General features: G+C 36.4%; 1 protein-coding gene across 8 annotated transcripts in view; it reads left to right on the top strand.

Annotated features, from left to right (window-relative positions):
* The window catches only part of CCDC171 (coiled-coil domain containing 171), a 341,254-nt gene that overhangs the window by 142,466 nt on the left and 181,010 nt on the right, over positions 1 to 17,778 (top strand). For all 8 annotated transcript variants that reach the window (XR_009495531.1, XM_003586376.6, XM_059889397.1 and 5 more), the window contains 2 exons: positions 806 to 1,310; positions 3,430 to 3,546. Coding sequence is in view for 7 of the 8 variants with exons in the window: in XM_003586376.6 (XP_003586424.2) it covers positions 806 to 1,310; positions 3,430 to 3,546 (622 nt within the window). In the remaining variant the exon portion in view is untranslated. The remainder of the gene's footprint in view (positions 1 to 805; positions 1,311 to 3,429; positions 3,547 to 17,778) is intronic.

The raw sequence follows: 17,778 nt of genomic DNA, 5'->3' as shown, positions 1-17,778 counted from the left end.
AGTAAAAAAGTTGACATCTGTTATCTTCTAAAAATTTGCTTCAGTAATTCCTTAATGATTAGACATAAGATTTCATGGGAGTTAGTTTATTTTCTAGTCTATTTCTAGATTAAAATCAAGTGCCTGCAGTTAAAATTTCTTTGTGTTCCATATTAAGTTTTGAATTATATGTACCTTGATGAGGAAAAAAGGACCAGAGCGCTGCTGAGGCCCACCCCACAATTAGCATTTTTTCCCCAGCACTGACGCTGTGCTTTGTGCAGCCTTCTGTCTTGGGAAAGAAGAAACTAAAATGAGAGTGTATTCTGAGAATCAGTCCCTTCTCATCTAGTAAGTAAGTAAGTGGCAGATAGTCAGATGGTGTGTGTTGTATTATTTATTTAATCCTTTGCTATTCTGACAAAAAATTGTCTTTTTACATATAGAAAAGTCTCTAATGCTGGTATGATTTCTGTTTAAAAATAGGAAATAATTGTTACTGAGGAATAGAAGAGAAGAAATTTTCTTTTTTTGAATATGTGTATGTATGTGAAAATGTACAAGAAATTTACAAAGTATTTTAAAATTTCTGTGTTCTACTTTATGTAAAGCTTCCACATAAGAGGATTTAAAACCTGTGCACATTGGATCTAAGCTGTTTGGCCCGCTATTGCTCTGTCATATGTGTTTTTTTTTGATATTTTAGAACATAGATCTTGGGAAGAAAAATAAATAGTTGTCACCAAAGGCTTTCTTTTTTTAAAGACGGGTTAAAATGCCCATTTGTTTCTTGATCAAATATATTATTTGACTTCTCTTCTTTTAGAAATTTCAAGAAATTGCTGAAAAAAATATGGAAAAATTGAACCGTATTGAGAAGTCACACGAACAATTGGTGTTTGAAAATTCCCACTTCAAAAACTTGTTATCCCAGACCAAAAGGGAAAAGACCTCCTTGCTGGTAGCCTGTGCATTGATGGCTGGCGCCTTCTATCCTCTCTACAGCCGATCATCTGCCTTATCTACACAGAGAGATTTTCTCCAGGAGCAGGTCAACACCTTTGAGTTGTTAAAATTGGAAGTTAGAACTCTAGCCCAGGCTTTGTCAACAGTAGAAGAAAAGAAGCAAGAGGAAGCCAAGATGAAGAAAAAAACATTCAAAGGATTGATACGTGTATTCCGGAAAGGTGTTATTGCAATTTTGGCAGCAAACAGACTCAAGATTTTGGGCCAGTCGTGTGTCTCTCTTTTTACCTGGATGGAGAGTTTCAGAGAAGGCATAGGCGTGTTAGTGTGTACAGGAGAGCTCAAAGACAAGCATAAATTTCCAAGTAAGATCATTTGGGCTTTTAAAAATCTAACTTGAATGTAAGTGACATCCAAAGTGAATATGTTGGCTCATTATGCAAAGACTTTAAAAAATCGTTTACAATGTCAAATCGTGTAACATGTCTTCATATATAGGTATCAATAGATATATATGTGTGTATGAATAACTGTGTATGTATATATAAGTTAGGTTTTGATTTTTGTAAACATTAAAATATAAACAAGGTTGCTGCTAAGTCGCTTCAGTCGTGTCCGACTCTGTGCGACCCCATAGATGGAAGCCCACCAGGCTCCCCTGTCACTGGGATTCTCCAGGCAAGAACACTGGAGTGGGTTGCCATTTCCTTCTCCAATGCATGAAAGTGAAAAGTGAAAGGGAAGTCTCTCAGTCGTGTCCTACTCTTAGCGACCCCCATGGACTACAGCCTACCAGGCTCCTCCATCCATGGGATTTTCCAGGCAAGAGTACTGGAGTGGGGTGCCATTGCCTTCTCCGAAACAAGGTAGCAAGTATATATAATTTCAACTTTGTATAGCTTTATTATATTTCAGTGCTCTTTTCACAGTAAATTGAAGAGTTTGTACAGCGATTTTTCAGTAAAGTCAATCTAGAAACTCTGCCCTATTTAAAATTAATTAGTAGCATAAATTACTTTCACTTCATTTGAGTTAGTATAAAATGATCAGAGTTAAAAATCTATTGATGAATACAAATGGAGCAAATGTGAGTTTACAGCAAATGTCTTTTTGAATGCTTGACTCTTCCTTTTTTTTTTTTTTAATCGTGGTATGGTTGCTTTACAATGTTGTGTTAGTTTCTTCTGTGAATCGCTGTATGTATACATAAATCCTCTGCCTCTTGGACTTCCCTCCTACCCACTGATCTCACCGGTCTAGGTAGCCACAGAGCACTGAGCTGAGCTCCCTGCACTGTACAACAGGTTCCCACTAGCTAACTCTTTTGCACATCAGTCAGTTCAGTTCAGTCACTCAGTCGTGTCCCACTCTTTGTGACACCATGGACTGCAACATGCCAGGCCTCCCTGTCTATCACCAACTCCTGGAGTATACTCAAACTCATGTCCATCGAGTCGGTGATGCCATCCAGTCATGTCATCCTCTGTGTCCACTTCTCCTCCTGCCTTCAATCTTTCCCAGCATCAGGGTCTTTTCAAATGAGTCAGCTCTTTGCATCAGGTGCCCAAAGGATTGGAGTTTCAGCTTCAGCATCAGTCCTTCCAATGAATATTCAGGACTGATTTCCTTTAGGATGGACTGCTTGGATCTCCTTGCTGTCCACAGGACTCTCAAGAGACTTCTCCAACACCACAGTTCAAAAGAATCAATTCTTTGGTGCTCAGCTTTCCTTATAGTCCAACTCTCACATCCATACATGACTACTGGAAAAACCATAGTTTTGACTAGACAGACCTTTATTGGCAAAGTAATGTCTCTGCTTTTTAATATGCTGTCTAGTTTGGTCATAATTTTTCTTGCAAGGAGCAAGCATCTTGGAACATATTTTGCACATAGTATTTTACACATATTAGTGTTTATGTGTCAGTCCTGGAATGTATATCAATTTTTAACTTTTCAAAAGTAAGCTATTAAATAATATAAGTAGAACTATAGAAAGTTTTCTTCTCTTTTTTTATGATGTCAGTTACCATCACCATTTATATATATATAAATAGAGTCAATAAATCTAACATTTATTATAGACTTCTCCATGGAGAAGGCAATGGCAACCCACTCCAGTACTCTTGCCTGGAAAATCCCATGGATGGAGGAGCCTGGTAGGCTGCAGTCCATGGGGTCGAAAAGAGTCGGACACAACTGAGCGACTTCACTTTCATGCATTGGAGAAGGAAATGGCAACCCACTCCAGTGTTCTTGCCTGGAGAATCCCAGGGACGGGGGAGCCTGGTGGGCTGCCGTCTATGGGGTCACACACACGTTGGACACGACTGATGCAACTTAGCAGCAGCAGCAGCATACTAGGTAAAGTTCTATGTACAATTTTTGTTCTATTTCTTAAATAGCTAAACACTTCCATAATTTTAAAATGAATTTTAATACTTTTTTGTAGCATTGCATAACAGATTTTTTCTATTTTTGTAGAACATCAAAAGGAGCAGTTACGTTGTTTGCAAGCTCTCAGTTGGCTCACCAGTACTGACCTTCTTGTTGCAATAATCAGTTCCATGGCTGAAGTACAGGAAGCTATTAGTAAAACAGGTATGATTCCCTTTTTTATGTCCTTGGAAAATACAAAAGTAAATGTCCAGGAATGCCTTTTGGTACAAATTCTGATAAACCTTCAAAGAAGAAAATGTATTTGTTTTTATCTTTCTTTTATTCAGATACAGAGAGATGATTAAATCTATATTTAATGAAGTAGTGAATTAATGCAATTTTTGATGTATTATTTTGTCTTTATGGAGAAATGGTGAATACATCCACCTTTTTTTCCCCCTTAGGATCTTCTTTTCCTATGGAAAGCTCATTGTTAGCTTTTTTATTAAGAATTGCTGGTAACGGAGAAGGAAATGGCAACCCTCTCCAGTACTCTTGCCTGGAGAATCCCTTGGACAGAGGAGCCTGGTGAGCTACAGTCCATGGGGTCGCAATAGTCGGATACGACTGAGCGACTGACACACACACACAATTGAGATACTTGATGGTGCAAGGGCACACTTTCTCTACTCTCCCATCTCCTGCAGGAAGCAGGATGGGGCAGGCAGCACCTGGGAGGCAGGGTGACTCCCCCACCCCCATCCCTTTGGGAAGTCTAGGGGCCTCAATGCCTGCAACAGCTGGCCTTGGGCAAATAAAAGACTAAGTTGTTTACTGGCAAAAAAAAAAAAAAAAAAAAAGAATTGCTGGTAACGTTCTTTCAAATGTTTTAGTATTCCATTTGTTTCTGACTGTGAATTTCAGACAGTTGAATAATAAGTGAATCAGTAGAAAATTTTCCTCTCTCATATGGCAGTGTGTTTTTTTGTTTGTTTGTTTAATTGTGTGTGTGTGTGCGCTCAATTGTGTCCAACTCTTGGTGACCCTATGGACTGTAGTCCACCAGGCTCTGCTGCTAATGGGGTTTTTCAGGCAAGAATACTGGAGTGGGTTGCCATTTCCTTTTCCAGAAGATCTTCCTGACCCAGGGATTGAACCTGTATCTCGTGTCTCCTGCATTGGCAAGTGGATTCTTTACCACTGCACCACCTAGAGTTAATTTGAATAGTCTGCTCTTTTCCACTAGATGAAACCAACCAAGAACCAGCAATTTCCAAAGGTCTAAAATTCAAGTTTATTTTCTTGTGGCAGATTGTGTGACTTGTTTGTGTGAAAGTTTTAATGAAAACTGATTTCTCTGCACTAAAAGAGTAACATACAGTTACCTACTGCTTAAGTTATGTCATTGGACTAATTATGGTCATTTCAGCCACATTAATAGTAAAAAAAAAAAAAAAGTATAGCAGACTTCTTAATACTTGACTGTGTAATAAAATATTCTAAGTATTAATGAAATAATTTGGGATTTATTTTAATTCTTTAAACAATTCTTCTGTGTAAATATGGATCATTTATTGTGATTTCAAGCTTCTAAACCTAGGCTCCTATAGTACAAAATTTATGATTTAAAGATTATTTTTAGATTTTGCCATAAATGTTGGTAAGAAATATGCATATTTTAATATATTGGCAAAACCTCAACATACTGGATTTGGAGTCTGAAATAAAAGTGTACATAAATATATTTTAAGACTATTGGTAGCAACAAGTATAGGTAAGAACTATCAAGTGGAAGGTAGACCAAGAATGGTGATTGTAAGTGCGTGCCTGCTTTCAGGAACTAGCTGCCTTTGATATTAGAACCTGGTATACCTCTAGCTGGAGGAAATAGCAAGTTCAAGAAAACTTATTTTAGGGAAGGTTTAAATGTTGTTGCATAAAGAACACTACTTGGGTACATAAATAAGTACCCGTTATATCTGGCTTCTATTACATAGTGTCTGTAAGATTTATTCACTTATTGTTTGCAGTTTTAAAATTTTGCTGTATTATGTTTCATTGTAAAATATACTACGTGTATGAATTTATTTATCTGTTCTCTGGGTAATGGACATTTAGGCTTATTATAGATTTTGGCTGCAATAATAAACTGTTATGACTACTCAAAAAAAAAAAGAAATAGCAAGTTCAAGAAACCTTATTTTAGGGAAGGTTTAAATGTTGTTGGATAAAGAACACTACTTGGGGCCTTCCCTGGTGGCTCAGTGTTGGAGAATCTGCCTGCCAGTGCGGAAGACATGGATTCGATCCCTGATACGGAAGGATCCCACATGTCATGGAGCATTTAGACCTGTGTGCCACAACTGAGCCTGTGCGCTAGAGCTTGGGAGCTGCAACTGCTGAGCCCTCACGCTGCAACTACTGCCCTCAAGCCCGCCTGCCCTTGAGCCCGTGCTTCGCAGCGAGACACCACTGCAGTGAGAAGGCTGCGCACTACAGCTAGAGAGTGGCCCCCACTCTCTGAAACTAGAGGGGGCCCACACAGCACCGAAGACCCAGCACAGCCAAAAGTTAAATAGATATATAAATTAACACTTTTTAAAAGAACACTGCTTAGAGAAGAGAAAAATGAGGGTTGCTTAGAGAGGGAAAATAATAGATGTATCAAAGTACTGAAGAATATTAGAAAGGATATGGCCCAGGCAGATAATTGTTACTGAACTAGTACAAAAATTATCAATGTGAACCTTGATATTATATTCAGTCTTGCTAGTTATTAGTTGTGTGAAGTTGGGCAAGTTACTTAACTTTACCAGGCCTCACAGTCTTTACCTATAAATGAAGATAATACTGTCTTCCCAGTTATGAGGAATTAATATGATAACGGTTGTTGAACATTTTGTATGGTACCTGGTGTATAGTGGGTGCTAAAAAATTGTTGTTCCCTTACCCCCATCTCAGCATGAAAGCAGCGTCTCGTGTTAATGAACATGAACACATGCATGTCTCCTGTATACATTTTTTAAACTACTAATTATTAATTTTCTGTTCTAAAATTGCTTAAGTGCTATTATACAGTGGAGGCAACATGGTGTAGGGTTAAGTATGTATTCTTCCTGACTTTGAGTACTGACTCATGCTCACCACGTGACATGGACAAGTTGTTTAAACTCTCTGTTCCCCAGTTTCTTTACTTGTAAAGTGGGAATAGGATTACTCTTCTCAGAATTGTTTAGAGGACTAAATGAGTTAATTTGTAAAGCACTTACTTGTCTTTGTTTTCTATTTTACTAACTTTTCTTAGTTCAAATATTGGTCTTTATTTAGATTTGTTGCATTAATTAAATGATAATGAAATTTCATAAAAATGTAAATTTCAATTGAAAATACATTAGTTTATTTTAAAATTTCAAGGCCATTTACACATCCCTTACAGTTCCAATTGTTAAAACATGGTTTTATTGTAAATTAGTATACATATAAGGAGTAAGAAAAAATTTCTCTCTCTTTATCCACTCACTCTTCCTTCCTCCGTTCCATCTCTTGGAGTTTCCACCCACTCATTCACCCACTAACAGACTGATAAGTGATATAAATGATATCATAGGCTGCATGCTTTTTAATGTCTTCATTTAAAAATTATTTTGAAACAGCATCAGACTTACAGGATAGTTGCAGGTACACAACAGAGAATTATATTTTCTGAATGGTTTGCAAGCAAGTTGCTCACATGCTATTCCATTATTTGTTTCTGGTAATATTCTTCTAGAGAGTGATTGTGATATCTGGGTAATATATATCAGTTGGACGTTCCATCATCTGTTTAACCAATTTACAGTAGGATGTTTTCATCCTAGGCCAGGTATCAAGAATATCAGTTCAGCTTTGATTTGTAATCGATTCTTTGTCCCTTGAATCATCTAATACTGTGAGTTGTATCTTGATTCTTTTAGCCATGTAGGACACTGAAATGGCAGAATCTTGGGAAAGTCTACTTAGGACAAGTGAAAATTCAGAAATGAAAGAGAATATTTCTTATAACTCTTTTTCTTTGTTCCCTCTTTATTTTTCTTTTTGAAGAACATGCTAAAAATTTAAATCATATTACTTGTCAGGTCTATGTATTGATGGCATCACTGTCACTTTTTTATTTACAGTATTGTGTTAGTTATGGCATCTGGTCCCATCACTTCATGGGAAATAGATGGGGAAACAGTGTCAGACTTTTATTTTTTTTGGGCTCCAAAATCACGACAGATGGTGACTGCAGCCCTAAAATTAAAAGACACTTACTCCTTGGAAGGAAAGTTATCACCAACCTAGATAGCATATCGAAAAGCAAAGACATTACTTTGCCAACAAAGCCGTCTAGTGAAGGCTATTGTTTTTCCAGTGGTCATGTATGGATGTGAGAGTTGGACTGTGAAGAAAGCTGAGCGCCAAAGAATTGATGCTTTTGAACTGTAGTGTTGGAGAAGACTCTTGAGAGTCCCTTGGACTGCAAGGAGATCCAACCAGTCCATCCTAAAGGAGATGAGTCCTGGGTGTTCATTGGAAAGACTAATGTTGAAGCTGAAACTCCAATACTTTGGCCACCTCATGTGAAGATTTGACTCATTGGAAAAGACCCTGATGCTGGGAGGGATTGGGGGCAGGAGGAGAAGGGGACGACAGAGGATGAGATGGCTGGATGGCATCACCAACTCAATGGACATGAGTTTGAGTAGACTCCGGGAGTTGGTGATGGACAGGGAAGCCTGGCGTGCTGCGATTCATGGGGTCGTAAAGGGTCGGACACAACTGAGTAACTGCACTGAACTGATTGTGTTAGTTTCTGGTACATAACAAAGTGATTCATATATATATATATATATATACACACACATATATACTCTTTTTTCATATTCTTTAGTGTTTATTATAGAATATTGAGTACAGTTCTCTGTGCTATAAAGTAGATCTTTGTTGTTTCTCTCTTTTATATATATAGTAGTTCATATCTGGGTTTCCCTGGTAGCTCAGTTGGTACAAAAAACCGCCTGTAATGCTGGAGACCTGGGTTCGATCCCTGGATTGGGAAGATCCCCTGGAGAAGAGAACAGCTACCCACTCCAGTATTCTAGCCTGGAGAATCCATGGACAGATAGTCCATGGGGTTGCAAAGAATGGGACATGACAGATGTTTGCTTATCTGAAACTCCTGGTTTATCCCTCCCCCTCCCCCTTTACTAACCATAAGTTGGTTTTCTATGTCAGTGAGTCTGTTTCTATTTTGCAAGTAATTTCATTTGTATCATATTTTAGATTCCACATGTAAGCAATATCATATATTTGACTTTCTGACTTAATTAGTATGGCAATCTCTAGCTCCATTCATGTTGTGGCAAATGGCATCATTTCATTCATTTTCACTTTTTTTTCTTTTTAGCTCTAGGAAAGCTAGTACCTGTATGGCAATACCAAGTAGTAACTTCTAATGTATTATATAGTAGCTGTTGCTTCTCCTCTTATCTTTGTTCAAAGCTTAAATATATCAGTACAGTACTCTTTTAGAAAGTTAGGTGCTTATCTTTTTTAGAGTGAGTTCTGAATTAAACTATTAACTATTTATAGGAGAGAAAATTAAACATGTTGGATATATAATAGAATATTGATTAGGAACCTGAATTCTAAATTTGAATCTGGGTTCCACTGCTTACTACATGTGTGTCATTGGGAAAATCACTTCATCCTTTTTCATTCTCACTATCTGTATCTGTAAAATTTGGCCAAGGAAAGTTCCTAGCTCATAGTTATTCAGAGTAAATGCATCTTTCCAAGTCCCTTGTATATGTCATTTTCCAATAAATGTCATTTTATCTTTTTTTTTGTATCCTGATGTCTCAATGGAACCTGTATATTATCGTATACCTTTTCGTGAAGCTGCAGGTTCAACAATGGTGACTTGAATTCACTCCTCAGAAAGTGAAGTGGTTGCTAAAGGTAGTTGGCCCTGCTGCCTTCTTAAACTTTGACAATGTATTTATAGGCAGTGGGCAAAGACCCCGGTTTCCATGTTGTCTCTGTAAATACTGGACAGGTGGCAACCTTCTTGCCTTCATTAAAGTGTTTGCCCACTTGAGATAAATTGCCTCTTCCAGGTATCCAAATGGTGTGCCTGCAAGAGATCATTTACCTCAAACAGGGGAGAATGTTACTTCCACTGAAGGGCTAGGATATCAATCATGATAGGAATGGACTGAAGAACCCTATAGATAGCTCAACTTTTTTATGTAACTTGTTCAGACCGAATTTCTCAACATATAAACAAATGTGCTGATTTGCTCTGAAATATCTCTGAATAAATACAGGTGTAACTGATTATGAATAGAATGTTCATGCATTTTGTTATACACTTCAATTATAAGTGAATCTTAATTATCTAGAAGATAGATGACTCAGATATACATGCCCCTGCTACCACTACTCACAACTTTCTTTTGTTGTATATCTACGTTAACTTTGTAGAGGTCATAGCAGCTCTTCCACTCAAAACTCGGAAATCTAGGCTGTCTTTGGCACAACATTGAGGTTTCATATTAGGAAGTTCAAAACAGCAAGTAAAGATATTTGTATTAGCAAGTAGTTATTGGTTTATATTTTAAAACTTAAAGACTTTATTGAATCCTAACAAAGAGTACAAAGAGACGTGTTGAAGGGTCGAAGAGCCACACTCGAAGTGTGGCTGTGGACCAGCAGCCTCAGCATAACAGTGATATGCTAGAAGTGCAATTTCATGCCAGAACGTGCGTTCTAAAAAGATGGTCTATATACACAGTAAATTGTGAGAAGAAGTAATTTACAGAATTTTGTTAAACACCTGATGTCATTCATATCTCAAAACAAGTACAGTCTGACCAGGGATCATTTTTAACTCTTGAGCTACTCGTGTCTCCTTTGAAGGAGGCTACATTTAACTTCCCGACGTGTATTTTGTGGCTTTAAAAATGATTATGTTTGCCTTTTCTTGTATTTTTCAAACATTTTGAAAATTTTCAAGCATATAGAAAATTTGAAAGGATTTTATGATGAACAGTTATTTTGTTTTTTTAGATTAAAATTTATTTGCCTGTTTTTAAGAACACTTTTTTTTTAATTTAAATTTATTTATTTTAATTGGAGGTTAATTACTTTACAATATTGTATTGGCTTTGCCATACATCAACATGAATCTGCCACGGGTGTACACGTGCTCCCCATCCTGAACCCCCCTCCCACCTCCCTCCCCGTACCATCCCTCTGGGTCATCCCAGTGCATGAGCCCCAAGCATAAGAACACTTTTGAATGAATAATTTATCTTTGGAAGTGTTCGTGACCATGTAAAATTCCAGGGTCACACTTCCATAGAGTATATTTATTAGTTAAAATAATTTACAAGGTCAAAATTATTTTAAGAAACATATATGAAGCTTTAACATATTTTTGCAACTTACAGATAGTTTGTGGAAACTTTTAGGAGCCGTAGAAAATTTGATTGAATATCCAGATACTATCTAACAAAGCAGCACAATTGTTCTTTTAATATTTTTTTGCAAAAGAACAAAAGAAAAAATTTCTTCTCAGATCTATTCTAAAATAATACATGTGTATTAAAAATATTTTTAACCCCCACCTTGTTCCAGAAAAAAGTTATGGCAGCATAGAGGTATTTATAAAATATCACTTTAAGTGAAGATAGCTTCTTGTAATCCCTCTCTGAGAGTATGATTAATATTTGTGTGTACTTCTTTCAAATTCTGTGTATAGTTCAATATGACCAGATCGTCCTATGCGCCATTTTTGTTGTTCTTTTTTCATCACTTATTTTCAATGACTAATAATTGTGTAATCTCATTGGCTGTTGTAAGGGTTTAAATGAGTTATTGCGTGCTGGCGGTGCTTGGTTTGGCACATGTCTTTGTATCCACAGCAGTATTAGTCTTCATTTCTCACTTTAGGAATCAGCTCTTTAGCTTGGTATACAAAACCCTTCTCGCTCTGATTCTCATTTTTTTGTATGGTTTCACCTCTCTGCACTCTCATTAATAAACCTACAGTTGAGCTAAACCGAGCTGCTTGCTGTTCCCCAGATACAGGATGCTCTGTTATATCTCCAAACATGCAGAGCAAACTATTTTTTTTTGCTACTAGACCCTAAGAGGAATTTATTACATGGATTATCATATTGGAAATATTGAATAACATCACAGTTTATATCTCTAAAAGCTGCTTCATGAAGATACAGAAATTTTTTTCTTGCTAGTGTTACTTATCTTCAGTGAAAACTGAGAGCATATTATAATAGTTTTTAGAGTGAAGTCCAGGGATGTAGCTTCCTTACTATTTAAGCTGATGGAAAGGTAGAGGCTCAAGGATGCAGATTTATGATTGAGTAGTATATTTATTAGATAAGGTGTGTCAGTCACTCAGTCGTGTCTTACTCTTCGCGACCCCAGGGACTATAGGCCACCATCCTCCTCTGTCCACAGAATTCCAGAATACTGCAGTGGGTAGCCACTCCAGTTGGGGGGTCTTCCTGACACAGGGACTGCGCCCAAGTCTCCTGAATTGCATGCATATTCTTTAATCTGGGGTTCACAGAACCTTTCTCAAAGTGGTCCATGGATAGAATTCAGAGTGGGAGTGTTGATGGACGTGAATGAAAAATAATTACATCTTGGTTTACCACCATTAATGAACTTCAACATTTCCTTCAGTTATGCATGGTGATGACGGACCATGATAATATTAACAGCATGGTGACTTAGTTGCTAATTAAAATCACAGCTACTTTAAAATTATAATATAGTTGTTACAACTATCTCTAGATATGGTTTACGCTCATCCTTTGGTGCTCAGTAATAGACTTTCACACACATGGTTTGTTATCAGTCTCCGTGTGTAGCTGGATACTGGTGCCGTGCAGCTGACCACATACCAGGACGGCACCAAGCCTAGTGGTTGTTCATCCATCCAGTGGAGCTTCTGTGTTCTTCATTCTGTGTTGCTCTCCAGGATTCCCTAAGTAAAAAATTCTGTTACTTCTTTGAAAGAGCAACCTGTAAGCACCTGGAAACAGTTCAGAACTCTTTCAAAAGTGTTAAGTTCCTTCTGTCTTCATAGCATCTAACGTGAATCATAGATTCACAATCTTTTTAACTTTGTGATTAAATTTATTGAATAGATTGACCTAGCCAAAGATGAACTCACTGAATTTTGAACAAAAACTTTCCACAATAGATTCTTAAAAATTTTCATTGAAGTATAGTTGATTTACAGTGTTATATTAGTTTCAGATTTATAGCAAATAGATTCAGTTATACGTATATACATTATTTATCAGATTTTTTTCCTTATAGATTATTACAAAATACTGAGTATAGTTCCTTGTGTTATACAGTTAGTCACTGTTGGTTATCTATTTTATATATATGTTAAGAATTTGAAAGCCTTGGTGTATTCTAATATTTTTTGAAAAATGCCTACCTCTGCCTTGTAAAGTGAACTATAGGAACTTTAATTATATTTGTAGCAGTATATTCTGTGGGTTAGGATTTTCATCACTTCTAAATATTAAAAATTGATGTGAGCCTGACATGTTTAATGCCTTCATAGAGATCAGCTCATAGGTCAAGGTTCTTAGTATGGCTAAGCAACAACTTTCACATGCTATTTAAAAATATTAATTTTAATTAGTCTATATTTTAAATATATTATCTTATATATAATACATTCAGTTCAGTTCAGTCACTCAGTTGTGTCTGACTCTCTGCGACCCCATGTACTGCAGCACGCCAGGCTTCCCTGTCGATCACTAACTCCCGGAGTTTACTCAAACTCAAGTCCATCGCATCGGTGATGCCATCCAGCCACCTCATCCTCTGTCGTCCCCTTCTCCTCCCACCTTCAGTCATTCCCAGCATCCGGGTCTTTTCCAGTGAGTCAGTTCTTTGCATAAGGTGGCCAAAATATCGGAGTTTCAGCTTCAGCATCAGTCCTTCCAATGAATATTCAGGACTGATTTCCTTAAGAATTGACAGGTTGGATCTCATGAACCTTAAAATCATTTGATAACTGCATTTTAATAAAATTTGCTTTCATTGTAATTCTATATACTTTGACTTAACATGTTTAAAAGTAATATTATAAGAAGGGGATCCATAGGTTTTATCAGGCTACCAAAGGGGTATATGGGACCAAAATGACCAATAACCCCCCGCTTTTGATAATCATTCCCCTCAATAGCATTTGTCTAAGTCAAGGTATGTTTTTGAGTACTCCTGTTATTGGTCATTTATATCTATGGTATTATTTATAAATAGTACTGATAGAAACAAGAGCTACTGATTTTTAATCAGTGTTATAGATCCCATCTCCACATTGCTTAGCACAGTATCCTCATACATATGAGTTGGTCTATCACTAACTGTTTAATGAATGAATGAGGAAGGCAGTTATACAGTGCTTTTTTTTTTTAAGCTTTATTTATTTTGGTTGCACCCTGTGGCATGTGGGCTCTTAGTTCTTTAACCAGGGGCCATGCCTGTACCCCATGCAGTGGAAGTGTGGAGTCTTAACCACTGGGCCACGGGGAAGTCCCAGTGTGCAGTGCTTCTTAAAATATTTGTGTGATTTCTGTAAAAGTGTTTGTGCCTGATATAAAAACTTGACACAGTATAGAAACTTGCACAGAAGAAATAAAAATCACCCAAAAGGCTATCCCTATCATTCTTAACACTTGAATGATTTCTACAAATCTTCCAGACATGTGTGTAAACATATATACACACCAACACCTGCAGCTGTATATGAGGAAATCATATCTCATAATTTTTTTTCCACTCACTGGATAATAAATGTCTTTCTATGTCAGTAAGATAAGTGTACTTCATTAATTATATCTGATCACGTACTACTCCATTATTCTTGCCTGGAGAATTCCATGAACAGAGGAATCTGGTGGGCTACAGTCCATGGGGGTCACAAAGAGTTGAATATGACTCAGCAACTAACACTTTTACTTTTCGCTTATTCTATTGTTTATATGTATATAATTTACTCTGAGAATTCCCTATTGATGGAGATTGACTTTTTTCATATTTTTTTTTTTACTATTTTAAGTAATATTGTAATAAACTGTGCTGTGATTAACATATTTGTACATAAAAGCATTTTATACTTGTGCAATTATTTCCTTGGCTAAGTCCTAAGAAATGAGCTTGCATGTTTTACATTTGGAAATTATAGTCTGTCTTCCTTTCATAAAAGTTTCTTTGCATTACACTTCCATGAACAGCACTTAGAATTCTGATTTTCACATTATATCTTTGGCACACACAGTTTTGACAGTCTTTTTCATCTTTATCAATTTGAAAGAGGAAAGAAAGCTCTATGTTATTCCTTATTTATAATTTGATTATTAGGTTGCATATCTTTTCATTTATTCTATACCCATTTATATTCTTTTACAAATTAACTCATTATGTTCATATATGGGAGTGTGTGTTTGTTTCAAATATAATTATAAGAACTCCTTGTATATCACGCATATTAGCATTGAGACTAGTGGTCGAAACAATTCTCTATGGATTTTTGAGGATATTGACCTTAGTCGTACAATATTGCCCCTTCTGTTGGAAAAGGTAATCGCAGAACATAGAGTCCTCTTCTTTCTTGAAAGACTTATACTGTTAGGGGAAAGTGATGAACAAATGTATTTAGCATAAACAAGAATTTGTTAAATGTAACAAGTCAAACATTTTAAACAGTCCAGACAGGTTTAGACCTGAGGAATTTCAGTGACTTTATTTTCCCTCTTATTTCTATATCATTACACAAATAATTCTACAACTATGTCACTGGAGGATTTTTTTTGTTTCTTCATTTGTTTAATATTGAATTAATTATATTCTGTATGATGTAAAGTAAATTGTAAAAACACTTCTTATTCATCAAAGCATAAATTATTTATAAAATAATATGCTTTCTGTAATTCATCGAAAGTAGCAGTCAGAAACTTGGAGTGTATGCCTCTTTCCCACTTCTTAAAAATTCAAAAGAATGCCTTGTGAAATTATTTTGCCACTTCATTTCACCTCTCAGAGTGGTTAGTGTCTACACAACACATTGCTGTGATATAGGAAAAAAACCCCTACCATTCATTAAAATTTAATTATAGTTGATTTTTCTTCTAAAGGGTAAAGGGTTTATTACCTTTGTATTCCTAAAAATTTCTTATAACAATGAGCCTTTATCTCCTTTATTTAGAATAACTTTTGACGTACTATAAAAGCTAATGTTAATGAACTTCTCTTGGGATCATTGAATGCATTCTCGTATTCAACATTGTTGCAGCTACTATAGAAGCAAAAAGAAATATAACTTAATCCAACAAACCTGTTAAAAATACCTAAATATTTTTCTGGAGTTGAGCTGTAGGAGTTGCTTGTATATTTTTGAGATTAGTTGTTTGTCGGTTGCTTCATTTGCTATTATTTTCTCCCATTCTGAAGGCTGTCTTTTCACCTTGCTAATAGTTTCCTTTGATGTGCAGAAGCTTTTAAGATTAATTAGGTCCCATTTGTTTATTTTTGCTTTTATTACCAATATTCTCGGAGGTGGGTCATAGAGGATCCTGCTGTGATGTATGTCAGAGAGTGTTTTGCCTATGTTCTCCTCTAGGAGTTTTATAGTTTCTGGTCTTACGTTTAGATCTTTAATCCATTTTGAGTTTATTTTTGTGTATGGTGTTAGAAAGTGTTCTAGTTTCATTCTTTTACAAGTGGTTGACCAGCTTTCCCAGCACCACTTGTTAAAGAGATTGTCTTTAATCCATTGTATATTCTTGCCTCCTTTGTCAAAGATAAGGTGTCCATATGTGCGTGGATTTATCTCTGGGCTTTCTATTTTGTTCCATTGATCTATATTTCTGTCTTTGTGCCAGTACCATACTGTCTTGATAACTGTGGCTTTGTAGTAGAGCCTGAAGTCAGGTAGGTTGATTCCTCCAGTTCCATTCTTCTTCCTCAAGATCGCTTTGGCTATTCGAGGTTTTTTGTATTTCCATACAAATTGTGAAATTATTTGTTCTAGCTCTGTGAAGAATACTGTTGGTAGCTTGATAGGGATTGCATTGAATCTATAAATTGCTTTGGGTAGTATACTCATTTTCACTATATTGATTCTTCCAATCCATGAACATGGTATATATCTCCATCTATTAGTGTCCTCTTTGATTTCTTTCACCAGTGTTTTATAGTTTTCTATATATAGGTCTTTAGTTTCTTTAGGTAGATATATTCCTAGGTATTTATTCTTTCCGTTGCAATGGTGAATGGAATTGTTTCCTTAATTTCTCTTTCTGTTTTCTCATTATTAGTGTATAGGAATGCAAGGGATTTCTGTGTGTTGATTTTATATCCTGCAACTTTACTATAGTCATTGATTAGTTCTAGTAATTTTCTGGTGGAGTCTTTAGGGTTTTCTATGTAGAGGATCATGTCATCTGCAAATAGAGTTTTACTTCTTCTTTTCCAATTTGGATTCCTTTTATTTCTTTTTCTGCTCTGATTGCTGTGGCCAAAACTTCCAAAACTATGTTGAATAGTAATGGTGAAAGTGGGAATGACCCAATCAAAAAATGGGCCAAAGAACTAAATAGACATTTCTCCAAAGAAGACATACAGATGTCTAACAAACACATGAAAAGATGCTCAACATCACTCATTATCAGAGAAATGCAAATCAAAACCACTATGAGGTACCATTTCACACCAGTCAGAATGGCTGCGATCCAAAAGTCTACAAGTAATAAATGCTGGAGAGGGTGTGGAGAAAAGGGAACCCTCTTACACTGTTGGTGGGAATGCAAACTAGTACAGCCACTATGGAGAACAGTGTGGAGATTCCTTAAAAAACTGGAAATAGAACTGCCTTATGATCCAGCAATCCCACTGCTGGGCATACACACTGAGGAAACCAGAAGGGAAAGAGACACGTGTACCCCAATGTTCATCGCAGCACTGTTTATAATAGCCAGGACATGGAAGCAACCTAGATGCCCATCAGCAGATTAATGGATAAGAAAGCAGTGGTACATATACACAATGGAGTATTACTCAGCCATTAAAACGAATACATTTGAATCAGTTCTAATGAGGTGGATGAAACTGGAGCCTATTATACAGAGTGAAGTAAGCCAGAAGGAAAAACACCAATACAGTATACTAACGCATATATATGGAATTTAGAAAGATGGTAACAATAACCCTGTGTACGAGACAGCAAAAGAGACACTGATGTATAGAACAGTCTTGTGGACTCTGTGGGAGAGGGAGAGGGTGGGAAGATTTGGGAGAATGGCATTGAAACATGTAAAATATCATGTATGAAATGAGATGCCAGTCCAGGTTTGATGCACAATACTGGATGCTTGG

This window comes from Bos taurus, chromosome 8 (assembly GCF_002263795.3).
Source record: "Bos taurus isolate L1 Dominette 01449 registration number 42190680 breed Hereford chromosome 8, ARS-UCD2.0, whole genome shotgun sequence".
NCBI lineage: Eukaryota > Metazoa > Chordata > Mammalia > Artiodactyla > Bovidae > Bos > Bos taurus.
The sequence above is the reverse complement of the archived record's forward strand: the minus strand, read 5'-3'. Positions and strand labels throughout refer to the sequence as shown.